This window comes from Mchenga conophoros, linkage group LG16 (assembly GCF_057382185.1).
Source record: "Mchenga conophoros isolate Kocher_MC1m ecotype Shallow Benthic linkage group LG16, M_conophoros_male_GT1.1, whole genome shotgun sequence".
Lineage (NCBI taxonomy): Eukaryota > Metazoa > Chordata > Actinopteri > Cichliformes > Cichlidae > Mchenga > Mchenga conophoros.
Genome location: NC_140541.1, coordinates 5,939,919 through 5,962,494, shown reverse-complemented (window position 1 = coordinate 5,962,494; position 22,576 = coordinate 5,939,919). Strand labels below are relative to the sequence as shown.

At 40.0% G+C, this 22,576-nt stretch overlaps 1 protein-coding gene across 1 annotated transcript; it reads left to right on the top strand.

Annotated features, from left to right (window-relative positions):
• The first annotated feature begins 3,995 nt into the window (after nucleotides 1-3,995).
• On the top strand, nucleotides 3,996-16,936 carry LOC146556151 (MORC family CW-type zinc finger protein 3-like). The gene is made up of 18 exons (XM_085249652.1): nucleotides 3,996-4,319; nucleotides 4,893-4,965; nucleotides 5,398-5,530; nucleotides 6,569-6,795; nucleotides 7,853-8,009; nucleotides 8,664-8,811; nucleotides 10,753-10,887; nucleotides 10,978-11,097; nucleotides 11,197-11,294; nucleotides 11,410-11,517; nucleotides 11,608-11,736; nucleotides 12,200-12,274; nucleotides 12,379-12,418; nucleotides 13,607-13,718; nucleotides 13,766-13,895; nucleotides 13,981-15,073; nucleotides 15,901-16,091; nucleotides 16,198-16,936. Exons 1-18 carry the CDS (start codon nucleotides 3,996-3,998, stop codon nucleotides 16,346-16,348), a joined length of 3,444 nt encoding a protein of 1,147 aa, XP_085105778.1. The 3' UTR covers nucleotides 16,349-16,936.
• The last annotated feature ends 5,640 nt before the right edge of the window (nucleotides 16,937-22,576 follow it).

Here is a 22,576-nt window from a genome sequence, read left to right as displayed (position 1 = left end):
TTATTTTTGCGATTAGTCGACTAATCAGATCATGCATCCATTGGACGTAAAACGTACAGCTTATTGCACCAGCACGCATCTGCTTTTATATCATTAGCTTACAGCTTGAAGTGTTTAAGGTGCTAACTAAAAATATTAAAGTTTATTGAATTTAAATGAAATTTGCAGGTTGTTTCGGTGGACTTTATTAAACTCAGCCGTCTGCTCCTTGCTATATAAAATACAACGGGACACCGGAGTATATTCTCGAGCATCTCACACTTCTGATAATCAGTTGTCTGCTTGACATTTATTCAGCTGTGTGAAAACTTTAACTTTAATCTCAGCTAAACCGATTTACTCCGGAACAAATAAAACACTGAAAAAAGCCAAACAATAACACTTTTAAGTTATCTAAGTGACTTATATATCATGTTTAACCTGAGTAGCGAAAGACGGTGGTGGGTTTGAAAACGATTTGACGGGAGTCCGGTGTTCTCACGGGCTCTAGTGAGGCTTGAACCCTGGCTAGCTATCGAGCTGGTGGGTAACAGACATCTCCGAAAACGTCGGAGCGCTTTTGCAAATATGTGATGTCTTGATAAACTGAGCAGATATTTGAGGTTTACACAGTTACATTCTTGCCTGAACATATGTTAAACATTTATTTTGTGACCCAGAAAGAATAATAAGAGTAATATTAAAACTAACTAGTAGAGCTGGGCCATATTATACCGTTCATGGTAATACCGGTATAATGTTAGGCAACGATAGGAAAATGAAATATCGCGATAGAATGGGAGGAAAACGCGCATGCGCAGTGCCTTTTTTTTCATACGCACATGGCCGATTGTTGAGTGAAACAGATGAACCAGAATTGGTTTGTAAAAATGGTGCAACTTCAGTCATGTGGAACTGGTTGGTGTTTGTCCGTCAGATACACGACAAAGCACTTTTTTTTTGCAGAACATGCAAGCAGCCGTTGTTATTGTCGTATTTGTCGGACTAAGATGCTCTTAAATCTGGGGAGTAATCTGGGTCCTAAACTCTGTATGCTTCTGGTCAAACGAACACTGCAGCATCACTGAGAGTTAAAAACTGTTTAAATTCTTTCATCTTTAATAAAACGATCAGCATTGCTGCTTTACCAGGTGTAACTATGAAGTTTAACTTCCAGGCATCCATGAAAACAAAATTTATTACATTTAACGGAGTTAGAAGTTAGCAGGAAGCTAGCGGAAGTTAGCTCGCTAGTTTTGCTAGTTACCTAAGCATGATATAGCATGTTCTGACTGAGAGATTTCTGAAAAAATTCAAACGTACAGCTCTGCTATCACTTCCAACATAAATGAAGACAGGAAACTAAACAGCAGTGACGTTTGTAGGGTTACTGAAGTTGGGCTAGGTGGTATATAATGATGTGCTACGTGATCGCTAGCGACACAGCTATGTTAGCATAACATAAACAGTGAAGCTGGAGGACTAACACTAACACTTTTCCACTTATAAAAGTTAACGTTAAGGTTCCTGATAGTTAGAGACAAATGCAAATCGCATGGCAGGATGCTGTAAACGAACCAAACTTCAGTCAGGAGAACAACTGAGATAATCCATCCACAATACAAGGTTAGTCATTAATGTACTGCAACAACATGGGAATAGAGCAGCTGCCAGAGAATTCAACATTAATGAATCAATGGTACAGAAGTGGAGGAAGCAAGAAGAATGAGTTTAATAAAGTTTGATTTATCTGACTGCTTTGTTTCGCTTAATGTGCCTTATAATCCCGTGCACCTTATGGTCCGAAAAATACGTACTGCACACTGCAGTTTAATGTTGCAAAGCACCTCTTTTTAACTTCAGTGGATATTATACATGGTTATGCTCAGGATATGTCAGCCCATTTCTACTGGAAATGCCTTTTGGTTAAACTTTCAGCAAGGAATTTGCATTTGCACTGTTACATTTTTATAAAGCTTTAATGTACATAAAAACCAGCTTCTTGTTTAAGTGAAAATAAATGGAAGGTTGTCTTTTTGCGCTAGTAATGTTGTGGAGTTGTATTTTGTCTCGCATCAATTATATCGTCAGTTATATCGTTATCGCAAATTTTCAAATATATATCGTGATAAATATTTTTGGCCATATCGCCCTGCTCTACTAACTAGCTGCCGCCATTGTTGGAAACTAAATTGGGCTGCGCTATGAATTCTGGGACACAGCTTCTTCTTCAGGGTTTAACGGCAGCTGGCATCCTTGTACATGCAGTGCTGCCATCTTCTGTTTCAGTCCGTTATTACACTCTTAAATCCTACTACTTATTCCTGCGTCTTTTGGGATCTTACAAAGCTTCAAAACGACGCGTCGACTATTAAATTAGTTGTCGACGATTTTGATAGTCGACGTAATCGTGACTAGACGACTAATCGTGGCAGCCCTAGTAGTAAGTGTGTCCCTCGTGTTATCACACTTGTGAAAGCAAAACAAGGGATTAAAGTTGTTTAGGTCACCTTTGTTTGACTGCGGAGCTTCTTTGCATATGTCTGTGAAGGTTCTCAGTCATCCAGGTCAGAGTCATTTCAGTCAGAGTGTGTGTCCACACATTCAGACAGAAACTGGTTCATCCCAAAGACAGAACTAAACACAAACTTAACAACGTAGTATAGGCTGTACAGTGTAGGGGGGAATGCTCAGACCTCTACATTGGACAGACCGAACAGTCACTTCATAAAAGCATGGCACAACATAGAAGAGCCACCTAGACAGGACAAGACTCGGCTGTCCTTCTGCATCTAAAGGACAAAGGTCACTCCTTCGAGGACACCAATGTTCACATTTTGGACAGAGAAGACAGATGGTTTGAAAGAGGAGTGAAAGAAGCCATCTATGTCAACTGTGAGCGACCATCTTTGAACAGAGGCAGTGGTTTATGAAACCAACTGTCTGCCATATGATAGGGTGGGGGTAGATTTCACAATGAGCTGATGTGGGCTGATTTTTAGTTAAACCCATTTTCACGCCTTGGCTCATGTGATTAGGTAGATCATTAAGGGGTCCGGTGTCCCTCTTGGGGGGACACTCCCATAGGGCTTAAATCTGGAGCTCTCCAACATTTGACTCTAGAACTGAAGAAGCTTCTCAGATGACAGGTGAAATGTCTTCAAGCAACTTAAAGAAGTCCAGGCGCTTTTCTTTCCAAGCTCCTTAGACAGTTTCTTTGCATAATTTCCACCTACTTGAATTGATTCTGTTTATGACCAAATAAATATCAGCTTTCTAAGTGTTGAACAGTTACGATATAGATCTGTTATACCAGACATTGTCATCTGTAGTCTTGGCTGAAGCTCTGCAGTGGTGGAGAAAAAAATGACAATACCAAGCAATAAGGTAAACAAATGTAACACATTAAAAACAATATGCAAAGATGCACAGTGAACTCATTGCCATGTTCAAGAAACCAGTTTGAGATGATCTGAGCTTTGTGATATGTTACGTTATCCTGCCAGAAGCAGCTATCAGACAATGGGTACACTGTAGTCATGAGGGGATGAACATGGCCAGCAACAGTATTCAGTTATGTTGTAAGGTTTAAACGGTTCTCAGTTGGTAGTTTCCCACACACCATTACACTGTTACCACCACCCTGAACTTTTGATACAAGGCATGTTGTTTTCTGACCTGACCATTACACCAGCAAGCAGAGACTCATTAGAACAAGCAACATTTTTCCATTCTGCTGTTGGGTTAATTTGAGCAAACTGGAGCCTCAGTTTGCATGTTCTTAGCTGAGGGGAGTGCCACCCAGTGTGGTCTTCAGCCCATCTGCTTCAAAGTTTGTGTGGTTAGTAACATATGGCCAGGTGATGCTCTCCTCCAGCTACAGGACTGTTTTAATCTGACAAACTGGTCCATTTTTAAACAGCAGGATCTGGAGACCTTCAATCACTCTGTCCTTTTCTACATTAACTGCCGTGTAGAAAATGTGACAGTGACAAAAACTTAACTGAAAACCTTGGATGACAAGTAAAATCCAGGCTCTGATCAGAACTCGTCACTTAACCTTCGTGCTGAGGGTCATTTCCTTGTGCAACCTGCCAGTGCCAACCAGAGGATGGGTATTAAACAGGCAAAGGAGGCTTATAAGAAGAGGATCGAGGGCTTCCTCACTGATAACAACCCCCAGCCAGGTGTGGAGCGGCATCCCAATCTCTCACCAACTAGAAAGACCAGAGCCCCCAACTGCCGACAGCAGCCTCAAACTCGCAGAGGACCTCAACACCTTCTTTAGAAGGGTGCTCAACCTCTCCTTGACTCATGCCACCATTCCCACCAATCTGAAGGTCTCCACTATCATTCCGATCTCAATGACTACAGACCTGTAGCCCTCACGTCTGTAGTCATGAAGTTTTTGGAGCAGATACTGTCTCAGCACATCAGAGACTGTCTACCACCCTTCCTTCACCCGCACCAGTTTGCTTACAGAGCAAATCCTTCACTCACCTTTTTTTCTCATTCTGATGTTTGGTTTGAACTTCAGCAGGTTGTTTTGACCATGCTGAATTACTGCCATGTGATTAGCTGATTCAGTTTTTGTGTTAATAAGAATTTACACAAACATTTTTATCTGGATTTCCTGTGCTGTTGCTACATGTGGGAAACCCTTCCCCTTACTGTTCTTCCCTATTACAAGTCTGATCTCTTCTGCAAAGATTTGCATGTATTTTCACTAAATTGACCAGTGCAGCGCTGAACTGACCAGGTTTTGGTTTCAAAATTACATCAAACCTTTGTTTTAAACATGGAGCATATTTTCCATGCAGTAAAAATAAATAAAGTCAGTAAAGCCCCTTTGTTGTGGTGGATGTGATATAAAATGCAACTAATTTGTGAAATTGAATTTGTTTCACTTGTAGCTTTCGCCCAAGTTTCTGCACAGCAACTCCACCAGCCACACCTGGCCCTTCAGCGCTATAGCTGAACTGATTGGTGAGTCACTGTGATCTCATTGTATTTCGAGGTTGGTTTCTATTTCACTTCCAATTCTGAGAACAACAGCTGTAACGACACAGACAGATGATTATATAACAAAGTCAAATATTTACTTGATTGAACTGTATGTCTTGTTTCATGTTAAAAAAAAATACAATAAATAACAATAATATGTAATATAATAGTGAAGATATATATATATATATATATATATATATATATATATATATATATATATATATATATATATAATCTTCACTATATTTCTGCACGAATCTAACTTTATGAGTCTGTTTAATATGTACACTGTATGTAGCAGAAAAATAGGTCCTCTGTTAAAAAAAGTAGTCTCTCCCTGCTGCTCATCTACACTGTAATTCTGGCGTTCATATTTGGATTTTAAATGCTCCCTAAAACTGTTTTTGACAGACAATGCCTACGACCCAGACGTCAGTGCCAAACAGTTCTGGATTGATAAAACTGTGGTCAAAGGAGAAGAATGCCTCAGCTTCATGGATAATGGAAATGGGCTGGACAATAAAACAATGCATAAGATGCTCAGGTACAGATGCAACTACGGTGTCATTTTTTGAAACTTGTGGAAAGTCAGATTTCAGAAGATTGAAATCTTTGTAAAACCTTGAGATTTTAACATAAATTCATGGAGTGTGTGGTTTGCAGAATTTTATGGTGTCATTGTGCCATCATTGGGTGTCGTATTGAAGAAATTAAAAGTGTATTGTACAGCTCTCACCATGCCTTTTCATATCATGTGTTACTCGATATGGTCTCTTGTAGTGACGCGCGAATCATGAACGAATCGTTCAATACTCGAGAATCACTTTACTGACTCATGAATCATGATTCACAAGCTCAACTGACTCACTGACTCATCCCTGTTGCTGTTAGCAGCAATGTATCTAGCTTATAATTAAAATTGTGGAGAAAAACACAACATCCAGTATCTTAACAAAAAAAAATTCTGCTCTGAACTGGAAGGAAAAACCCTGAGTAGAAGCTCACATCAAGAAAATAGCTCCTCGGTTCACAGTAGCTTCGCTCTGCTAACATGCTAACAGCACATTTGAGCTACTCACCCCCTCCCTCCTGTGCTGAATCATAGAGCGAACGAATCACTCACTCACTCACCTACCTCCTCCCTCCTGGCTCACAGCTTCTTCTTCTTCTTGGTTGGCAACCAATGTTAAGGCGCATTACAAATTTGGTGCTAACAATGAAGGTTAAGGTCAAATGCTTAGCCAACCTAGGTGCTCATGTCTTCCGAGGCCTAGTATGTTGTTGTGAAGATTGAAGCCATGATAAATTGTGCGTAAGATAGCATTTAAACTGATTTCCACATTTGGTGTGACCTTGACCTTGATCATGACCATATTAAATTAAATCAAAAATTAAATCACCTAGAGATGCTTTTGGTACCTGCCATCAGACAAAAGTTAAACATGATATCTTGAAAACTGTGGATGCTAGACTGCTAACAGACAGTCAGACAAATGGAACTGATTGCATACTGCTTCCCTTCAGAGGGAGAATTATGGTTTGCAAAACTGGTAAAAAAAAATTTGCATTTTCTCTCCTTCAGCTTCGGATACAGTGACAAGATGCCCCTGAACGGTAAAGATCCAATTGGAATCTATGGCAATGGCTTCAAGTCTGGCTCCATGCGTCTTGGCAAAGATGCTATTGTCTTCTCCAAGTCGAAGAGGAGCTTATGCGTGGGGATGCTCTCCCAGACTTACCTGGAAAAGATTGGTGCAGATCAAATAATTGTACCTATTGTTTCCTTTGAAGAGAGCGACTCCAAGAACTATATCCTTTATCTAATGAAATATTATACATCAACTATGTATTCATTACTCCAGGATCAAATTAAGTCAGCTGAAAAAGAACAGGAGCAATCCAGAGATCTCAGAGAGAAAAAAGGGAGAAAAAAGAGATTCCTTTAAAAAAAAACATAAATAAATCAAAATTAGAGACTAGATAAAAGGTGTGATAACAAAGTCCTGCAACTTTGCTAAAACAAAAATTTTATAACTCTGATTTCATCTTTTCTTACACCTCTGAAGTGCTTCCAGTCTTGCTGTTGTATTTATTTTATTTAGATCTGTGGTTGTCCTGTTCTACTGGTTTACAAGTGAGGTCTGTAGAAAAGCAAAGACTTGACCAGGACTATTGTTGTTGGAGTTTTTATCTCCATGTTTAAAGGGTTGTGCACTGTGAATTGTTCCCAAGAGTCAGACTATTAAAGCAGAGGTCCGGTAGTGTCTGATAGAAAAGAATTCAGGAGAAATAATCAGAACTGTGATGCCTGGCACCGTGCACCAGCACTTTATGCATAATTCAGTAGCTTGTAGAAACACGTGTCTTGATGCACGCTCAGTCATCCAGGTAAGTAGATCCCAAAAGGTTGATTCTGTTCTGGACGTAGCGTTTTCAGAGGGAGAAATGTGTTGCAGAAACATCTTTAGCAGCAATAACACAAAGTAATTGTTTTCTGTATAGTTCTGATACTGTGTGAAGTTACCTGAAATCTTCAAACGGGCCAAATCTTCTGCTTTTTTAGAAGTGTTCAAACATGTCAATCATCATTTAATCAAATTCATTTGATTAGCAGCACCTCATCATGAACAAACCTTCTTCTTCACATGATTGTATGAGTGGAGTCGGGCTAAATGTTATCAAGTAGGATTTGATTTATTTGAAGAATGGAGTAGGAGAAAATCTGAACTGAGCTACAAACCTAGCATGTGAGATGTGCTAGGTTTGTAGCTGTAAATGTCATTGAGAAGGGTATTTTTTTGTCATCTTTTGTCATAAGTCATACTTCCCTTTTTCCTTTGTTTTCCGTCCTTAACTTCTCCTTTACTCTGTGTAAGAGAGGACCAGAAATCCAGTCTACAGGCCATTCTGCAGTATTCCCCTTTCAGCACACAAGAAGAGCTACTCTCAGAGATTCATGCAATTAGTTTGCCGGGATCCACGTCGAAAACTGGCACACGGATCATCATCTGGAACCTCCGCAGGTCTGTCTGTGGTCCACACAGGAATAAAGGGTCATATGTGATTTCAGAGGCTATGCTGTTGCAATTAAAGCCTGCTAGTTAAAGCCTCTCATTACTGGATCAATAAGATAAAACAAATGAACAGATTATCATCATTCCTACAAGAATCAAATCACCATCTTTCTTGTTTGCCTGATAAAAAGATGATAGTTTACAGATCTGGAAGCTTTCTTTGCACGACAAACAGGGCAAATTAACTGGATGTCAACTGCACACCATTTGTTGAAATGCACTCCATACCATTACATTTACCTCAAGGATGATGCATCCATGATTTCCAAAAAGAAAATTCTTCTGATTTTCATACCAATAGTAGTTCAAAACATGCACGCCCTAATGACTCAGTTAATTGGTTTTTCTCTATACCTAAACTGTTAACCACTTATTCACGCTGCTTTTTAGAGCGAGGTAAATGCCTTCCCAACTCAGTATTTAGTCTTTTGCAATCCTTCCTTTCAATTTATTTCACATTTTCCAGAGGGTTCTAACTTTTTGTAAACATAGTTCTAAGAAATATTGCATGACAAAGTCCTCCCTCTCTGCACTTATATTCTAACTGTCTTTTGCACTAATAACCAATAACATAAACTGTGTCTTGTTTTGTTTTTTTGTCAGGACATCTACTGGAACAACAGAGTTTGATTTTGAGAAGGATCGGTACGACATCCGAATTCCATCTGAGGTTTACAGTGCAGAGAATGACACTAATCAGCGTCCAGACAAGATCACGTCACACATCCCTGAGAGCATGTACTCGCTTCGGGTAAGCAGCATAAATGCGCATGCCCTGAAATAAACCATTAGCACTTGGTGCTAAAAGAGAAAGCCTCTTTGTCCTCAACATAATTATGCATCCAAAAATGAGAGTGCAACAGCTTTAGATGCTAATCACAGTTCAGTCCAGTGGGCAACTTCTGGTTAGATCCACAGGTTCAGCTTTTTTTTTTGACAGTGACACAATTTTTGTAAGTTTACCTCTGTGCACCTACACAGTAAAATTAAACAGCAGAGGGATTTGTGGGATTAAACAAAAGCTTTGCATTAACTGTTAAAGAATTGCAGCCATTTGTATACAGTCCCCCATCTGAGTCCCCAGGCTCAGATTAATATATTTTTGAAGCAGAGAGTATAGCCTTGCATACTTCCACAGTTCATCCTGGTACTTCTATCAGCAGTCACTTCACCAGTAAACAGTAGTGGCTCGTTTTCACTGGCAGCCATACATGCCCATGACATAACTCCACCATGTTTCAGAGAGGATGGGTTATGCTTCAGGCAGGGTTCGTACAGGTGAAAATACTTGAATATAGTCTTTTCAAGGTTTGAAAAGCGCTTGAATTTCAGATGTGATGCTTAAACGTGCTTGAAACTGTATTTCATTCACCACAAATAACTATCTGACCGAATAGTTTTCTTATCAGATAGAGAAATAAAATAAGTGTTTGATGGAAAATGACACTGAGTCACATGACAGGTGAGTCCTAGTAAATCATTTTTGAGTATGTGTAAATAAAATATGCTAATTTTGGAAACTTTTATTATTATTTTGCCAGCTATCAACCTTGCTGAAGAAATGACTGAAATGCACTGCGCTTTACTTAGTTCCTATGGACCCCAAAGCGCTTCACACTACATTCAGTCATTCACACACTGGTGCTGGCAAGCTACATTGTAGCCACAGCCGCCCTGGGGCGCACTGACAGAGGCGAGGCTGCCGGACACTGGTGCCACCAGGCCCTCTGACCACCACCAGTAGGCAACGGGTGAAGTGTCTTGCCCAAGGACACAATGACACAAGACTGTCAGAGCCGGGGCTCGAACCAGCAACCTTCCGATTACAAGGCGAACTGCCAACTCCTGAGCCACGATCGCCCCAGTAGTTAGTTATGGCATAGTGATTTATGAAATATGCTGTAAAATTGGCTAACATTACTTAGCAGTAGCAGTAATGTGAGTTACTTCACTCAAGTGAAAGCTTTAAGCGTTAGTCTGATACCTAACTTTTACTAAATAATGGTAAAAAGAGTGACTGATCCTCATGGGCACAAAGAATAGCCACTTTTTTATGCTACGAAGTCCCGGGCCTTTCATTAAAAATCTGTTTATTGTGAGCACCTACACATTAAACAACTTAAAAATTATAATTGGCTTCAAGCTCACATTGAGGCCTGTGTGGCACTGAGACAAATTTGAGTGTTTTAATATAATAATGTTTCATGAATGTTAGGCTGCCTGTTTATGAACAATACGTTATAATTCTACATAATTATATCACAGATGATAGGTAGATGCTTGTGCATTCTTAAAGTATTATATGTTGAATTGAACTGAGTATGTCATCTGTTCAAAGCCTCTCCCAGTCAGTGCTGTTCTCCATGCCTGTTTTACTGTACATGATGTTATTGGCACAAACACTTTAAAGGTGATTATAAAAGATAAAAAGATTTTTAAAAAACTATGAATGCATGGATCCCTCTCTCTCAAATATATATATATATATATATATATATATATATATATATATAAGGAGAAAACTTTATAAGCTGAAAAATTACAGGCAGATATTGCATTAAGGAGGTCTGTAAAATAGTCACTCTTAATCATGGTTTTTAGAGATTTCCCCCAATTTATGAGCTCCACCCTGTTTTCTTTTTCACGATTCTTCTGATTGTATAAGTAAAATGACATCTGTGGGTGGGTGTAGGCATTTTCCAGCATTCTGTACCTGAAGCCTCGAATGCAGATCATAGTTCGGGGTCAAAAGGTGAAATCTCAGCTCATCGCCAAGAGCCTGGCCTGGATCAGAAAGGATCACTATAAGCCTACTTTCCTAGTACCGGTATCCTTACACAGCTTTTCTACAACTGTATAATTTTGGTGATATGTTTATTCTGCTGTTTTTTTGCGTTTTCCTTAAATTGTATGCTAGACCCAAAGAATTCCTATTACTTTTGGGTATAACACCAAAAGCAAAGACCAGTGTGGCATAATGATGTATCACAAGAACCGGCTCATTAAAGCTTACGAACGTGTCGGCTGTCAGCTTAAGGTCAGTTTCTGCTGTTTAAGTGAGTTTTTCTTTAATCACGTGTTTTAACATGTAGAATGATGTAGATGTTATCATTTGCTAAAATGTTGCTTCCTACAGGCCAACAACAACGGTGTTGGAGTCATTGGGGTCATAGAATGTAACTTTTTGGATCCCACTCACAACAAACAGAGTTTTATGGAGAATGACAAGTACAGGTAATAGCATTCCTGATTACATTTATCACCTCGAAGGCTCGATTGAGGTCATAATGAGGTTTGGGTGGGTGAGGCACAGTCTGATGTCTGTCTGATGCAAACTTTCTTGGCACAGGAAAACCATGAATAATTTGGGGATTAAATTGGAGGAGTACTGGAAAGAGATACGCTACAGAAAGACGAAAGAAAATCCAAATAGCACCATACTACCAGAAGATATCAAGTTAGTACACTTCGCAGCGACTGGCATCAGGTTTTCATTCATTCAAATTTGTGTTTGCATATGTGTTTAACCATGCCGGTTTGTCTTTAGGAAGCGACCAGATCAAAACTGGGCGCAGTGTGATAGCTGTCTGCAGTGGCGTAAACTTCCTGATGGCATTGACATCAACAAGCTGCCAGAGAAATGGTTCTGCCAAATGAACCCTGATCCTCAGTTCAGGTAATTGGATTTTTGGCAGTTTACCATGATTCTGTTCCAGAAAGCAGGTTCAACAATCTCTGAGTCCATTACCAAAACTAACCATCGGTTTTGATTCCAACAAGGCCTGATCAGAGTTATTTCCATCAACTCTGAGTGTGTTTACTCAGAGTTAAACATATAAGTGAATAGTAGAAATAAAGCCTTCATCAATGGTGCTTTGATACCAGTATGGCCACGGCAAATACCATGGCAAAGGGCAAATAAAAAGTCGACCCCCATTTTATTCCAGTGTTTGAGGAACCTAAATTTGCTGGTAATTATTACATGGTTATGTCACTACCTCCTTATATGGTGACACTGGTTTTTCTGAATGGACAAACACACACAGATGAATCAGGAAAGAAAATCTTTATCTACTTATGGGAGGGGGACTAGCACTGGTTACCAGTCTTTTCACTTCAGTTCTCAATTGCACTTACAGGAGCTGCCAGGTAGCCGAGGAAAAAGAAGACTCTGATGATGATCAGCCTTCGTATCGCAAGACCTACAAACAGCAGTGAGTCACAGTGACAGAAGTTTAAATTAATATTTATACAGAAATCTAAACGAAAATCTTAACTGATCATAAAAGAGGTGACCTGTGTGATTTATTTGTTACAGGGAGAGAGAGGAAAAGAAACAGGAGAAGGAAAGACAGATGGTAAGGATGCGTCATTTTCTGTAAATCGTTTTTCTTTTTTTTCTGCTGCAAGGGCACCTGCAGTGCCTTACTATGACTTTGAGGGATTTTGTCATTTTAATTATTTGTGATCCTGTGCGCATTTGTGGAGTATTGAACCCATGAAGAACAGTTGCCTCTGTCTAAACTTGCCAAACAAAATGAGGCTCTCGGAGAGCGGCAGGGAGACCTGGAACGGCGGCTGCATCAAACAGTGTTTCCCATTTATCACTTTGGAGGCCAGCAGCAATGTGCTATTGATAGAATCATCATATTAGACTAAACAAATCTAAACTTAGCACAAACTCTAATTATATATTTGTTTGGTCTATCATTATTACTATTATTATTAGTAGTAGTAGTAGTATCATATTATTGTTGTTATTATTATTATTATTATTATTATTATTATCTAGGCCAGTGTTATAGGGCAGCTTCAAGCTGGTGTTCTGCAAAAAACTAAACCTAGCACCTCTTCCAAATTGAGGGCCGGTTTCCATATAATGGGGGATTTCACAGGTAAGCCACGAAGTAGGCATCCCAAGAAGATAACACCACAAGAACTCCACTTTTCCTCAGGAACTCTAGACAGGCTTCTACAGATTTAAAGTCACGGTTTGCAAGCTGATATGGCCGACAGCTTTCTACCCAGGCAGAGTGCACATAGCCAATCTCCAGTCTCACTGGGCTGCCAACAAGCCTGCCAAGAAGACTGTGGTTCACCATCAGGCCTTTTTGTGCCCATGTGCACTGGAACTTGAACATGTGAAAGTGTGGAGAAGATGCAGAGAACGATATGTTGATTGCAGCACTGATTGGGTAAGAACTTTTGGAGGTGGAGGCAGTGTGGTTAGTATGAGGCGGCATCTCCCTCACTGGAAAAAATGGCTCATCAGTGCAGAGAGATGACGAGATAAAACCAGTAGCAATCCCATATCTCCGCAGTCTCGCACCGAACCATTCCTGACCTCAAACCGACTGAACAGTTGTGGGATCAACTTGGGCTTAAATGGTACCATTTAAGGGAACGGTGTAAGATTTATTGCCAAGAAAAATTGTTACAACAAAAAAATAATCAGCCAAATACAAGATTCTTTACTTTTTGTGCTAAATTTAGATTCAGTTTAGTCTAATATGATGATTAATGTTCAGTCTTTTTTTTATTGACAGATTGTCCACCAATCCCCTTCCACTCCCACTACTTTGAGGAGCTGTTCATTACAAGAGGGCGCTACAAGGCCTGAATCCTCACCGCTGACGTCTTCCACCATTTCTTCAGCTGGTGAGAAATTTTTCTCTTTGAGTGTGAGTGGGGAAAAACACTTTGAGAAATTAAAATGTATTTGTATTCTTTCTCTTTAGCCTACAGCCCTTCTCGTAATGATGGTTTTCCAGTTATTACTAGTGTATGCTCATTGTCAGCAGGCGCATTGTCAGCAGGCGCATTGTCAACCCTGAGGTATGGTTTTGTTTTGTTTGGCAGCTTAAATATGTGTTTTGGGACAGTAACATTGGGCGTTAACTCTGTTTTTTGTGCTCTGCAGAGTAAAAAGGAAACTGCCTGTTACTCCACAGAACACACCAAAAAGATCTCGGATAAATGGCTTCCACAGGAGCACCTCGGAAACAGCCCCATCAGTAGATGTGACCCCACTGAGCTCTCCTTCTGTGAATGTCGATAGTAATACTGATGATACCGACGATGAAATTGTCATCTTGGAGACTGCTAGCACCCCCAAGCCAAAACAGAACCTCTACGATTTAAATAAAGTGAAGAAAGAGGAAGAGCAAAGTGACAATAATGTCAGCATGCTGTTGGAGTGTAGCGATGATGCTGCTGTGGATGTCCCCTCAGACACGAATGCTGCAGGAGCAAGCTCTGCAGGGTCTGCAGCTGTGGAAACCAGTTCCTCCCCAGCGCCCCTTCCACAGCTGTCAAGCGCCACTACCCAGACAGAAGCACCTATTGTGAAGCAAGAAGGCGAGGACCAAAAGCAAGATGATATTAATAAGGGTGGTAAAGAACAGACCTCAAATATGGATAACTGCAACGTTCAGCAAAGAAAATTTAAGCAGGAGAGCAGTGGAGACAGTCAGAGTGAACATCAGGGACAGAAGACCTTGCAGAATGGTGTGAACCATGATCTAGAAAGGGAAGGAAGTCCTAGACCTTCCTGTTCAAATATCGGTGACAACGAATATAGTCCACTTACCTACCCCAATATCTCTGAGGTACAGCAACAACAAGACCAGCTGCTTGAGCTCATGCAGGAGACCGCTCAGGAGAGAGACTCTTTAAAAGAACAGGTCCAGAAACTTACCTCACAAGTGAAAGACCTGGAGAAAAAACTGAAGGAGATGGCACCGGTCAGCGTAAAGAAGGAGTGTTGTCACCAAGCCAGCCAGACAGAAGAAACAGGATGGCAGACGGACTACAAAAGTCTGTTCGAGAAGGCCAAACAGAAAGTCAGTGAACTGATTAAAGAGAAGGAGGCTTTAATAGCAGCATCTGATACCAAGGCCAATCTGAGTGCTGACAAAAATGTGGAAAACGATGATGAGATCGCACTGCAAGTTGACGCTCTAGTCCGGAAACTGGATCAAAGAACGAAGGAGACAGAAGAGCTGCGCTCACGGGTCAGTGACACTGTGTAGGGCTGTCTTTGTTTAAAGAAAATAGTAAAAGTGATGACAAAAAGCTTTTCTCACATTCAGTTGAAATAATTTGAGTCTTAAACGCACTGAACTAAACAAGCTTTTTGCCTCTGCCTAGCTTATGCTTCTGGTAGCGCTGACGTAGGAACGTGCATGTCACTCCGTCTGTAAACACAAAGTTGGAAATGGTCATGTCAAATTTGACCTGTATAGAGGTCAAATAGATTGATCTGAAGGTCATTATAACATACCATAATAGACCCATTTCTGTAATATACTTACATATCTATACTATTGCTAATATATATTGTAATATATCTATATCACTAAAGCACTTCTGGATGGATGCAAACTGCATTTCGTTGCCCTGTACCTGTGCATGTGCAATGACAATAAAGTTTAATTCTAATTCTAAATGATGGTATACAGAGCTGTTACAACTATGATTCTTACTGCTAATGTTTGTATTGGCAACATACTGTTTAGGGAACAGTATGTAAAAGTAAATACTCCTCAGCGCTGCCCTGGGGGAGGTTTGCACTTACTGAGTGCTTCTTGTTAATCCTTATATTTATTTATCTATTTATTTATTTAACATCTGGCAGCAGCTGGCCGATGTTGTCATGTGCCTTAATTGGTGTTCTGATAAAAGCACATGCTATGAGGTATACCTTACATCTACTTGTCAATCCAACTGTATAAGGGAAAATATCCCAAATTGCCCACTGTTATGCACTTTTTAAATATATTTCTCCTTTCGTTTGATTGATATTGACCTTCGTACCTACCCTCTCCCTCTGCACCACCAGCTGGACCTTGTGGAGGAGCACAAGGCAAACCTGGCAGCCCAGTGTGAAGAGCTCCAGTTAAGCTTAGAGCACCAAAGGGAAAAAGCACAAAGTCTTCCAACAACCAGTGAATCTTCAATTCAGACACATCCAGAGGAGGAAGGAGGGGCAGCTGTTTCTGGCACACATTCAAACTCAGATGCATCCAGAAGGTTGGACTGCTGGGAGATCACTCCTCGTGGTTTTGATGTAGCCCTCTTTGATAAAGCAATTTATGAAAGCAGCCTCACTGTTTTTCTCCTTTCTGTTTCCCCTTAGTTTGGTAGAGCTTCGGCAGAACGTCGGGCGCCTTCTTCTCTCCCACGTGCCTGCGCTGGACCTGGCACAAGTGAATTTCGAGTGTAATGTAATTGATGAGATCCTAGACCAGTTTCTCACTAATAACAATTCTGACACAACAAATGATTAAACAAAAGTCGTCACATCCTGGATTTAACTAGCGCTCCGCCTGTAAATGTTTCATAAGGAGACCCGTGAGTGGGATATTAACTTAATTTAAGGTATGTTACAGATGCTTACGGATTTTTATTTTTAGGTTACTTTAACTAGCTTTTTAGGGTTTTTATGAAACAGAAACGAACAGCTGTAGATATTAATTGCTCCCAAGTTTCTCAAGAAAATCAAGGAAGTAGCAGTTTGTCAGTAGTCTTGCCAGCTATTAATACTTTTGTGTTTGATTTTTCTCTTGTTTTTGTTTTAAATAATAGGTTGCACATTTTGTATTATCATGTCTTACCAAATATATTTTTATATTGCCTATTTATATTTGTTGATTACTGCTCTGCGGCAAGGTGTGGTTTGTGGCTTAGCTGCAGGGGAGGGGTGGCCGGCACAGCTCAGGTCCATTACGGTAACCATGACTTCCCTATTTAAGTAACTGTCCGGTCCCAAAAGAGGGGTGGGAGGTTTGGAGAGGAGAGGAAAGCGCACAGCCATACAGGTGTATATATGTGTGTGTGTGGCTGTGTAGGAGCAAAATAAAAATGAGTTTGTCAAAACAACCTGCAAAGGCATCAGGTCCTTATGTCATAAGCTCTATAAGACTTTGGTAGTCTTCTCAAAATCACAACACAAGTCTGCCACAGAAGTTTGTCATCGCTGCAAGCGGTTTCATTATAATAATGAGGTGTGTGATGTGGGGCACAAGGAGCAAGGTCTTCAGTTTTGGTTGATTGTTTCAAACTCAAATGTTTTGGCAGCGTAGGTGGCAATTAAGGCATTAACTTTAGGCACCCTGGTTTTACATTTCACTTTTGGGCAATAATTCAAGTTTCACTTTGGTAAAGAGCTCAGTCTGACCAGTGGCCGCAGCATGAACTTCCAGGTCTGAATATACTGATGAATTAAACTGGATCATTTTGTTTTAAAAACATCTGTTTTGTATTTCAAAATATTTTTTGAAGCGACTCTCAGGTGATGAAATAACCAGCGTGGGAGTCGCATTTCCATTTTCCACGACATTTTACAGAAAAAAAGAAAAGCATCAACCACACGGTTTTACATGTTGTACTTTAACCTGCATATCACAGGCTTGGAAACAATGGGGTTTTTTTCTAAAATGTCCTCGATTTTCAACTTTAATCCTCGGGATTTAACTAAAATCCTCATTGCAAAACTGTTAGCGGTTTTATTTTCTTTAAGTTAACTTGACTTAAATGTTTCACAGTTGCAGTGCACTGCTGCTAACTCTGATATTTAAAAATTAAATATTCTGTCAATGACAACCACAGTAATAAAAGTTTGTTCTACCTATTTTTTAATAAATAATTTTAAATAATGGTCTAATTGCTGTTTTTGACATTATCATCGTGATTTTTACTATGATAATTAATGATGTGAAAATCTGATATCATTACTGCCCTTTTTTCTTTGAACATTGTCTGTTTTTCTAGTACTTGTATCTCACTATTTACAAATTAATTTTTATTAAGCCACTGTTACGGATTCAAATATTGGGGATGGATACAAGAGGAAAAACCAAAATAACAACACTGGTCCGGTCGGGTTGAGTCAAACGATGATTTTAATGATCACACGCGTGGGAGATGGACACCGTACGCAGACAGCATCAGATCTCAAAATGGTGGAGCATTGCTCAAACTCTTATAGCCTCTGGTGCCTCCACCTATTCATAAAAGCCTAAACATTCACATTCTTTCTCTCACACAGTGCCTAAGCTACGACCTTGGCTCCCTGTTTATCTGCTCCTGCTGAGATGGGGCAGAAAACTCCAGTATGTTCTGTTCTCTTCTAATCAGACAAATAAGGCGATGACTTTCTGCGAACAGTATTTCTTATAACTCAGCAGTATAATGCATCATAAAACAATATCATTCATTCACAATAAATCAGCAGTCTAATGTAATGCGAATCAATTTAACAAATGCAATAGTTATCAGCTTCTTCTAATTCTGGAGAATAATGCAAACTAAAACTACATAATTCACAATCTTTAATTAGGGGTCTAACATGGCATAAAATAATATTATAATCCCACACTCCCCCTGTTGAGCTCTTTAGAATAAAGAGCTCACCTACACCCTGTAATCCAGTGTGACCGGGTTCATTTCTTCTCACTCCTGAGGTCCTTTGTCCCCCTGTTGGGCGAACCATATGTGAGATGACCTCTGTGTTTGCGCAGTTCAGATGCAAGAAAAACTATTATTACAACAGTAGCAGGTACAGATGACACTCCCCAGTTCTCCCACAGCTTTATTTTGGTGCTACCTTATACCCTTCAGACGTACTCAGACTAGAACCTCTGTCTGAGGAGCTTTTAGCCTTTATTTTATTGCTGCAGCTACCAGTGTCTTCCAGTTGGGTGATCCTCTGCTCTTCTTTCTTCAACCTCAGGGGTTAGACAACCCTTCAGTCGTTGCACAGATCAGGGGATTATTCTGCCCCGATTTCAAACAACGATCTGTGTATCCTCGGGTCCTGTGTGTCCTGTGTATCCCCCAGAAAAAGGAACAGGAACGTGTCCCCCTTTTGACCAAGAGCCTCTTGAACCTCGCTGGTCTGGTGTTCCTGGATTTCCGCCAACCCCTTCATGGTTATTGCTGTGTTTATGGGATCCATCCTTTGAGGTGACTAATCGGAGCCCAAAATGCCATGACACTTGAACCCAGTTGGTGTCTCGGCAGTCACCGTGTCTGTCTCTGCTGCGAGGGATCCTCGTATATCTGTGACCTCGTCTGGTGTCTGTTCCTTCCTCTGTAAGAGACAGAAAACCAAAACACCTCACTTCCTAGCTCTAATAATCTAATGCTGTTATCTACTGATCTTCTGGCGATTCAGAATTGGTTTAGAACAGGGCTGCCCAATCCCAGTCCTCGAGAGCTACTATCCTGCAGCTTTTAGATGCATCCCTACTCCAACACAGCTGAATCAAATGGTTTGATTACCTCTTCAGCATGCCATCGTGTTTGGCAAAGGCCTGATAACAAGCCATTCAATTGATTCGGGTGTGTGGGAACAAGGATGCATCTAAAAGCTGCAGGACGGTAGCTCTCGAGGACCGGGATTGGGCACCCCTGGTTTAGAATATTCAGAATGTCCCAGGGACTCATTCCAATCATATCCTATGTGTGTGTAAGCGTGTTTGCATTTAGCCCTCTGCACTCAAGGCATTTCCTACACTTTATCAGTCCGGACCATCACGCCGAACGAAGCTTATGACCTTCAAAAGACCGAGTGCCAACTCATTACCGTATAAGCACATTTGCAAGGTGTGTCTGAAAATTATTAAAACCACTCATTTTAACAAAAGACATCAAAAACAAATTAGCCATTTTTAATTCTAACATCTGCCCCCCGTTTTCACAAAAATCATGTGTTTCCTTCTGCCTACCGTCCCACGGTTTCCTCTCCAGTGTGGTACTCAGCTTCTCATGAACACAGGCATTTTATCTTCTAAACGCTATTCAGTTCATTCCAATGATTAACGCTTAAACATGGAAATAATGATTTATGCTTCTCACTGATTCTCTAAAAAAGTCCGGAAACCTTTTGGGTCACTATTAGCTTAAGCTTTACTATACCTAAGTTATTAAAACACAAATGAAGTCATAAAAATGTTCATATAACCCTTGTTTGATGTTAAAACTCAACTTCCCCCCTTGTTTGACACATTCCCATGTGTCAAATCAACGGAGCTAGAAAATTTAAAAAAAAGGTTAGTGACCTCATATCTTAGAAAGCATGAGACCTTCTCCTATCCAGTGTCGTTGCTCCAGTCCTGTCATCCGGTGCCAGGGAATGAAGTCAATTTAATTGTCATGTTAGATCTGTTCAACTCCTGGCTCCGCCCAGAGCCTGCGTCCGCAGAATTGCCATGAAACAAAACCTGTATTAATATGAACTTCACTGGAATATGAACTTGTTGACACAGCAAAGGAACATTCTCTCCTTCTCGAGGACAGGCACTGACTCCCACTTATCTCCTGGAGCCAACTGTCCCTTATGGAGACACAACATTGCAGCTACAAGGTTTTGCAGATTGTTAAGTTGATCTGTGTGTAATGCTCTGAATCAGGTATGTAAAATTAAATGAATGTTGTTTAATCAACTGCCACTACTTAAAACTTAGCAAAAGATATAACTGAATAAAAGATCACAAAGAAAAGCATGACATCGGTGTTATGTAAGCGCGTGCGGCCTTCTATGCTCGAAGTCACTCCAGTCCATAGATCAGCCAAACATCGCGCTGACTGTAGCTTTTAACCCTTATTAACTTGAGCACAACTCTATAATGAGCAACAAACTGCAATATGTATAAAGATGATCATGGTTACACCTGCAATGAAAGATCATATGATTATCCTGACACCTGTAAATAGAAGATTAACCTGAGGTTATAACAATCACTGTAATACAAATGTTAATGTAATGTCAATAGCTTCAAGCAATGTTTAACGCAATGCTTGTTATATGATTCTGATGTAACGATAATGCTGATGCTGAAATAATAGTAAAACACCCCCTTTTATCCCGTTAATAAACTTCACACATAAACGTTTATAAATGCCTCTTTTAAATTATATTTCCCCCTGTTTTTCCCTTACTGACCACAGCAGGGGAAGCTTTGTTTTGATTCAGCCATGAATCCAGCTCACCTGATTCATCACTGAGCCCCACCGTCACTGGCATCTGACAGAGTGGCGCTGCATACTTGTCCTTTAATGTCACTATTTCCAATCTGTTAATTAGAGTGCTTAAACATGAAGTCCACAACAAGTCAATACAGCTGTAAATGTGGCCAATTATCAATCTATTACCAATCAATAATGAAAAATAGCTTTTATTTTATGCATGCTTTTAGTCAACCACTCACCCAGAGGATCTCCAATCCCAGAAAATTCCTTCTCCTTATTTAATGAGTCCGTCCTCCTTCCATGCCCTGGTAACTGGTCCATCCAGAGCCATATCATCTTGAAATATACACACAACAAGCCAAACCACACCTTGGTCACACCAACCCTTTTCCGCCCTGAAGATGTCCAACGCCATCTTAGTCTGGAACAGGCTTTTAACAGTTTTGCAATTTTCATTAGTTTTTATTTTTATTTAGTTTCGACTTCAGATTTTCGAATTTATATCAGTTTTAATTAGTTTTTATCAATTGTTGGCTAGTTTAGTTTAGTTTCTATTTTTTTTTTGTTGAAAATCCTTAGTTTCAGTTTAGTTCCGATTAGTTTCAGTTATATTTTTAGTTGTGTTTGCAAAAATTAAGTGTAACAAAATCTCAGTTTCATCATCAGTCATGCTCTTCTGCTTATCCTTGGGTATTGAGACTATTAACTCTTGCAGCACCAGGTTTTCGTAATTTTGGTTCAAGTCAATTGATAAACTTTTTGAAGGCAATTGACTCACACAGTTATGTAGATGTCCCCGTCCTGTTGTCTCGGGATGCATCACGCTGCCTTGCATGGAGTTAGCTTCTGTTTCTGGGGATGAGGGTTGAGTGTGCTCCCTTACCTTTTCAAGGTAAGCTGGGTTAGCCTTCTTGTGTGACCTTTTCAAGTGCACTTTAAGGTTTGTGGGATTTTTTCCCTTTATAAATGTCCCTCATAATTTGTCTCTTTCCACTACAAGACACTTGCTTTATCCAAAACACAGTCATATTCAAAGTAATCCCAAATTGGACTCTGGCGCTTTCTCCCGACTTTTCCTGACATGATTCTGCGCGTGGACGGAGCAGCAACACAGACGACTCGACTAACGTGCTGCCACCTGCTGGCATAATGAGACGGCAAGAAAAAATCTGGAAACTAAACTTCATTTTCACCCTTGACTATTGTAGGACACGCACACATCAATGAAAACTAAACACATTTTGCTATAAATTCAGTTAATTTTAGTTAGTTTTGTGAACACTCATTACAGTTTTAGTTAGTTTTCCTTTTTTTTTTTTTTTTTTTTCGTTAACGAAAATGTTTTTTCACTTCTAGTTTTCGTTATTTCGTTAGTTTTCGTTAATGATAATAACCTTGCTCTGCACACTGGAATAAACATAATCAACATGATCAACATTTTACTGCGTGTTATTTCACCATCTTATCGATTCCAACTCTCCATCCTTATGTGGTTTGCGACATTATGTTTATCCACTCTGTCTCTAAATGTTTGAAGAATTTTT